Raw genomic sequence first — 7,559 nt, forward strand, 5'->3', positions numbered from 1 at the left:
TTGGTTGTTTTTTGAGGAGTCCCGGTCAGGTGTTTTGCAGAGTAGTTCTCAATTTGGATTTGTCTCATGTTTTCCTCATCATTAGACTCGGGTTATGGGTTTTTGGAGGAAGACAGTGGAAGTAAAGTGCCATTCTCACGACAGCGTGCCAGGCCTGAACACTATAAACATGACTTATCACTGTTGATGTTCACCTTGCTCACCTGGCTGAAGTAGAGTTTGTCACATTTCTGTTTTAAAGTTACTCTTACTACATCACCTGCCTTCTATACTGAACTCTGGAAGGGAGTCCCTGTGAATAGCAGTGGGGAGTTATGTTTCAACTCGTTGAGATTACAATATCTACATAAATCATTTGTAATTATTCTGTACAGGATATTTATCTTTTCTCCTCCAATCATTAATTCCTTCATTTGTTTATATTACTATGGATCCATGAATATTTATTTTATACATCAGGTTTTTTTTAAATCCAATACCACATTATTTATTCATTGTTTACTTTGTTCAGAATGTTACAGCTTTTGCCATTGAATTCTTTCACTTGGCTTCTGTGGCCCTTTGATATAATCTTATCATTTTGCTTTTGAGCACTTTCTTACTTTCTGGTAGTAAAAAATATTCTAGATCCATATTGTATGTATGTTTGCATTCATTTTTTTGTGTGGACACAAATCAGTTGGGAAAAGTACCTAAGAGTGTGATTGCTGGGTTGTATGCTATGAATATGTTTAGCATTGTAACTGCCATATTGTTTTCCGAAGTGGCTTTACCATTTTATTCTCACCAGCAATGCTTGAGGGTTCCTGTTGTTCCATATCCTTGCCAGCAATCGGGATTTTCAGATTTTGGGATCTTAATTATGTTTATAAATATGCAGTAGTATCTCATTGTTTTAATTTACAGTTTTCTAATGACCAATGATGTTGAACATCTTATCATATTCTTATTTTCCTTTTGTGTATCTTCCCTGATGAGGTGTTTAAGGTCTTTGGCCCATGTTTTATTTGGGTTGTTGCCTTATGGTTGAGTTGTAAGTGTTCTTTTCATACATTGGGTATATTATCCTGTATGTATTTTGAAATATTCTCTTCCAGTGTGTTGGGTGTCTATTTTAACAGTGACTTTCACAGAGCAAGTTTTTAACTTTAGTAAAGTCCAACTTATCAACATTTTTTTTCTACGGTTTATGCTTTTGGTGTTATATCGAAAGTACTATCGCCAAACCTCAGATCATGCGGATTTTTTTCTGGGTTTTCTTCTAGAAGTTTCATAGTTTTTCATTTTACATTTATGTCTGTGGTTCATTTTGAGTTATTTTTTGTGCAAAGTGTGAGGTCTCTGTGTAGGTTCATCTTTCTGCATCTGAACATCCATTTGTTCCAGCTGTTTGTTGGAAAAATGATGCTTTCTCCATTGAATTACCTTTACACCATAGCCAAAAGTCAGCTCAGTATATTTCTGTGGGTCTATTTCCAAGCTAACACTGTTGATCTTTCACCAATGCCATGCTGTCTTGATAACTGTAGCTTTATATAGCAAGTCAGTCTTGAAAGTGGGTAGTATGAGTCTGCCAACTTTCTTCCTTTTCGGTATTGTGTTGGCTATTCTAGGCCCTTTGCCTCTCCATAGAAATCTTAGGGGGGCTGTTCACTGAATTTTAAAAACTGGAAACTAAAATTAAAATGGTTAATCCTCAGCGATGCAGAGTAAATGTGATGCTTTTAAAAATTTTTTCCAGGTGGTTCTTTGAAGCTCTGAAGTATCCTAAGTTTTCCAAGGCTAACGTCATCAATGGAATTCTCATGACAGTGGTGTTCTTCATCGTGCGGATTGTCTCGATGCCTCCTTTTTATAGCTACATTTATTCTGTGTTAGGAACAGAAGCCTACATAAGGCTTGGATTTTTAACCCAATGCTCCTGGATCTCTACTTGTATTGTTTTGGATGTGATGAATGTCATGTGGATGATCAAAATTACAAAAGGTTGCGTCAAAGTCATCTCTCTCATCAGACAAGAGAAAGCCAAAAGTAGTCTTCAGAATGGAAAACTTGACTAAAAGTTGACTGTTGATAAGCATACTTTATTACTACCCGCATTATATCTACTGATAGGATGAATTCTCGGCATGTTCTTGTGCTTCTTATTAATTATACTTGTTATCGAGGGTTTCAGTGCTTTCTTTTTTTTTTTAAACTTTAGAAAAGAGAAACTAAAACTTAGCTCTTAGTCCAAAATTTCGTTTCTGATTTTCTTCTGCATTACAAGCATGGATAAAATCTTAAAGGTTCAAATAAAAAAATTATAAATATAGTGGAGAATCGTTCCAGAAATCTGTTAACCCGCATTGGTATTTTTCTCTGTGAAAAGATGACTATTCTAATTTGATGTGCTTGTTTTGTGTCACCAGGTTTTCTGAAAGAATGGAAACTGCTTTTAAATTTGTAAATAGCTCTCAACCTTTCGCTGTACTGCGCTCATTTTGTGCTATGGCTGTCAATACCTGTGGAGGGTTTAATTTCTGAATTGTTGAGCTGTTCTTTTTCTTAGGCTGTTAGTAATAATGTATTTTTTTGTTTAGATATTCTATCATCTATTAGTGGTGAAGTATTTTGCTTGCTTTGGGAATATTTAATAGTTCAGTCATGGAAAATACTTCTTTCATTTTTCAATTTTTCAGACCTCACTTTATTATTTCTATTTTTAACATTTTATCAAAGTACTGCTTTTTTATTTGTAGTAAGGCTTAAGACAGATCTTTCAGAGCTCCTTGAGAGATGAATTCCTCTTTCTAAAAATGCATGTTGTAGATGACTATTTAGGCTAATAAGAGGAATCATTAAGAAAAAAGCTTTAACACTGCTGTCTCGGTTTCCCTGGCACTTTTTCCGTGAAAAAAAAAATATGATTTCTATTTGCAAAACCTCCCCTAAGTTCAGAACCCAACATCATCAGCACCAAAGTGTTATGCAGTATGTATATATCATGCTCCTAAGGTAGGCCTCTCCTTGATGAGGCCAAAACTCTAAAAAATCAGTATTCACATTTTACTCACAGTTCACACCCATGCTTGCTTAGTCAATATTTTGAGTGCTTTGACTTTCTATCTTTCCTAAAGTACAGGGAAAAAAAAATAGATAATTTAATCCAAGTATTCTGATCATCAATATTCTTGTCTTATGCGATAATACATGACTAGGGACTCTGGTTTTTTGTTTTTTGGGTTTTGTGTGTGTGTGTGTGTGTGTGTGTGTGTGTGTGTGTGTGTAAGTATATGTTTGCTTTTTCTTTGATTCTTGCAACCCAAATATAGAATTATATAGTTATCTATTATTGCCTTTATTTTTCTCAAGTACTTGACTTTAATGATTGTTCTTACGTAAGAAAAAAAGAAATTTAACCAGTGACAGATACTTGAATTTAATTGAACCCAAACCAAAAGATCAAATCCACTCAGTTTCTCAGTTGGTAGAAGAATGATTCTCTTTCATTGTTCATGTTATGATGAATCAACTTTGATTTAATTTGACTTGATTTGATTTGATTTGATCTGGCTGTCTAATGCAGATAGAGCCTGATAAGTTTTAGACCATTTAAAGAAGGTAATTGAAATCTCAGTCAGTGAGAAAATCAAATTGATCAGCTTATACTAGGTATACTTATTTTTGAATGACTTAAAGTAATGTAAAGTATAGGTATTTGCTTTTAAAGTTACTGATATTACATTGATAATTTGTTACCAAATCTTGTGCCTTCCACATCATAGGCACTTAAATGTGTATTGGTGGTTTAGAGAGGGTAGGAAAGCACATGGTTTTATCTTGTTCTTTTCTTGCTCTTTTGCAAGAAAACTGACTTTTTAAAAGGAACACATTTATATTAGAAAACTATTTTGGAAATCAATTCCTTTAGAAAGAAGCAAAACTTGAAATAAATATTTTTGACTCTTTGGATATTTCTATAGTTTCTGAACAGATTTTAAACCCACCACAAAATGAAGTCAGTATAAAGCAATATATTGCAATGTTTTGTAATATAAAACTCACTGCTCAGTGAGTTTCCATATAGTAGTTTGGGTTTTTATGCTTGCTACTTCATGCTTAAAACTTCATTTTTACTTTCATTGACAGTACTTTTCATCAGTATAGCTGCTCAGTGAGCAAGTGTGTTTAAAATAGCAATGCTTTGAACTAAAGTTTGTCATTCCCTTGGTCAGCAATTCTTATTTTATGCTGCTGCATGACAGCTAATTCAACATCCAGATTCAATACCCAAAAGTAGAAGCTCCATGTTTCCTCTCACAACACACATGAAATGGAAGAGACACTGCAAACTGCCGTGCTACTTTAAATCAGATTTTCATAGGAACTATACTTCGCTCTTCTAGGATTGTGTCCACCTACCTAAGATACAAGGCGTTAAAGACAGAACATATCATTTATTAAACGATGAATTTTTCATTTATTAAATGACAAACTTTTGCTAGACATTTTACATATTAAATATTTTGACTACATGGATTAATTTAAATGATTCTATTAGGCGTTCTGATATTTAACAACTCTATTAAAATATTTGTAGAACATAAAAGCAAATTGGTATAAATTTTTAAGCAACTCTATTTTTATAGAAAAAGATTAGTGACAACCTGTAACTATAAAGATGTTCTTTGAACATGTAGTAGTCTAAAAAAATAAACGATTCTTACAAAATTTTAGAAATGAATGAAAATCAGCATGCAAGATCATAGATTCTGCATCTGACATTTGGGAGAATTTAAAAATTATGAGTTTGAGTTCATAGAGTTTGCATTCTTGTGTCGAAAATCTTCCTAGTGAGTATTGTTTGCATTTATTTAAAACTCAAAATGGAGTTACCTATGAGTAAAAAAAAAATTAACTCCTGCATAAGTTGTGTCTTGATACCTTATAGTGAGTTAAGATGCAATTTTTATTCCACCTGTTTTATTCCACCTGTTTAGTTTTGTTGTTTCATGGGCTAGCACTGTGTTAAGAGAAATAATAATGTCTTCACCATTCCTAAGGGTGACTGATATACCGTGGATGCCCCAGTACTATTGTAAAGATCTAGTTTTAAAAACTGCCTAGTATATGGGTGTTTGAATCAAATCCTTTTCTAAATTTTAACCTACTTGATTCAATCTTTTGCTAAACTATCAGTTTTTAAATTGGATACTTTCTTTGAGGTGTATCTGGTGTTTGGAGAACCGTCCCTTCACGGGCATGAAGGGCCAGCTTTATGCGTTACACCATTTGTCATCCTGGGTTAGAAACAGTCTTATGGAGATGTCTAGGGGAGAGTTGTAATATTCATGTTCTGTTTTGCTTTTGAGGGAAATAAACATGTTCCAAAAGACACTATTAAAATAAACGTTTGAACAAATTTCTGTTTCTAGGTTACTCTTAACTCCAATACATAAATATACATATGAACTGGCTTATCAGTGGTTTACTCTGTTGCTTGAAATGGAAAAGTCCATGTCATTGTTGACATCATCACTTATATTCGTGGAAGACTATGCATTTATATGTTTTGAATTCCAGAAGAAGCAAACTCGTAGAATTTTATCAGAAATGTGGCACAGTGTTTCTCCGCAGTTATGAACCAGCACAGCAGTGAGACCCCCCCTGTGTCTGGAGACCGTGGGCACACGCACAAACCGCCCAGCCTTACCCACAGCTGGTTGACGACAGGCACACTAAAGCTACCGAAAGTGAGTTTTGACACGAAACATACGTAGTACGTGTGAGAACAGTGGGAAGCCAGCAGGACCTGGAGTTGGAGACACCACGACTGATTTTCCCTTAAAAGTCATGATGCTCCTCCATCATGTAGAAGTTTCTCTCTGAATCCTCCCAGCCCTTCCATCTCCTCCTCTTAACACCCTGACGATTTTATCGGCACCTCCATCTCTTATGCCAACACCTTTCAATGTCAACTCTCCAGGCTTTCCCATGCCCTTAAGCTTCCCAGCCTATTGTGGCAAATTTCAAAGTATTCAAATATGTTCTTCCGGGGCGGGGGGTGGGGGGGAAGCATTACAGTAAGTTTAAGTAGGAATCAGACAAACCATAATTGCTAAGAGGCTTTGGGAAGCCATTTAGTACTTAATAACACTTGTTACAAGATGAGACAAGGCTAATGAGACTATAGTTTTATTGAGAAACATCTGTAGTCTCTTTCTTAAACTGGCTCAGCAGGAAGAGCTTTAGAATACGTTTCAGCTGGGGAGTCATTGCAGGCATGCACATTATCTAAATGCTCTTCCTTAGACCCTATGACTGGAAGAGGAGGAACTGAGGTGTCTGTGGCAGCGTTACTGAGTCCTGCTCTTTAGTTGACCAAATTTAGTTATGGTCGTGTATCCTTTAAAAACAAGCCGACCAGCACGTGGATTACTCAGCATATTTTACAAGTGCAACACCCAAGGACTTGAGCCCTGTCCCTTTCCAGCCTAGACTTCCAACTGCCTCTATATAGCCTTGGTAGTAAGTTGTACCTTTATTTGAAGATATTTTGGATAACAATGAAGAACTGAAGGCTAGCTGCTAAAGATTGGGTTTTTTGCATTGAAAATGTTTACACTGATTCCCTCGAGCAGTAGACGGTTTTGATATCAGGCCCTATATATAAGACCAAAAACAATGAGAAATATTTCTAAATCTTAAAGATAGAAATACAATACCTCTGGCTAAAAACTCGTTAATTATCATCTGTATATGTTTTTCTTTATATCTTTACATAATTCTTTCTGTAATTAAGCGCGCATTAGGTGTTTGCTGCTTCTTGGTTAATAAAGCCTGAAAATATAACTGTAAATAAAATATGCTATATTTTTTCTGTTTCTTGCTTGATTTGCTTCTAGTGTGGTCATATCTGCTTTTTACTTAAGGAATTTTTGCATAGATAATATTCTCTTACTGACTTGTAACTAGGATGGTTATGAGGTTTTTCTGGTAATTATTAGAATTTGTAAAAATAACCATAGACATAGATTTCATTTGAAAAAGTTACTCGAAAATTGCAGCAAATGTGATAGCTATAGTGATATATACAATTTTTTTTCTGGGAATATATACACATTACTACTTAATTGTTAGAACGATTTTGGAAGTCTTTCAAAATACATTTAACACTTTGAGAACACGCCTTCTAATTTATTTCCATAAGGCTGAATGAAGAACTTTGTTTTCTTTACAAAATGTGAGACTTGGTAATTTACACATCAGTGTTCATCAGATTTATCAGCATTTAAAATAGCAATTTAGTATTCTTTACTTTTGTCTCTGGTTGTGCTTAATTTGGAGGGGATTACTTAATATCTCTAGGTAATTCCCTTAACATTTTCAAATGTTTGTATACTTTATATGTGTGCCAATTTAAGGTATATGCAACTTCTAAGCAATAATCTGCATGTTATACAAGGTTGGCATTCCTTTATCATGACAATTTTATTTGATATGAATTTTAAGAATGTGTATAAAATCAATATCCTATATATAAATCATCCCACCTCCCAAGGAAAACCTTCAGATTT

General features: G+C 34.5%; 1 protein-coding gene across 3 annotated transcripts in view; it reads left to right on the top strand.

Annotated features, from left to right (window-relative positions):
- The window catches only part of TLCD4 (TLC domain containing 4), a 68,883-nt gene extending 62,017 nt beyond the window's left edge, over positions 1-6,866 (top strand). For all 3 annotated transcript variants that reach the window (XM_027058537.2, XM_015064451.3, XM_027058538.2), the window contains exon 7: positions 1,742-6,866. In XM_027058537.2, the coding sequence (XP_026914338.1) occupies positions 1,742-2,060 (319 nt within the window). In that variant the 3' untranslated portion in view covers positions 2,061-6,866. The remainder of the gene's footprint in view (positions 1-1,741) is intronic.
- Positions 6,867-7,559: the final 693 nt, after the last annotated feature.

Source organism: Acinonyx jubatus, chromosome C1 (genome assembly GCF_027475565.1).
Source record: "Acinonyx jubatus isolate Ajub_Pintada_27869175 chromosome C1, VMU_Ajub_asm_v1.0, whole genome shotgun sequence".
In the NCBI taxonomy this organism is placed as follows: Eukaryota; Metazoa; Chordata; class Mammalia; order Carnivora; family Felidae; genus Acinonyx; species Acinonyx jubatus.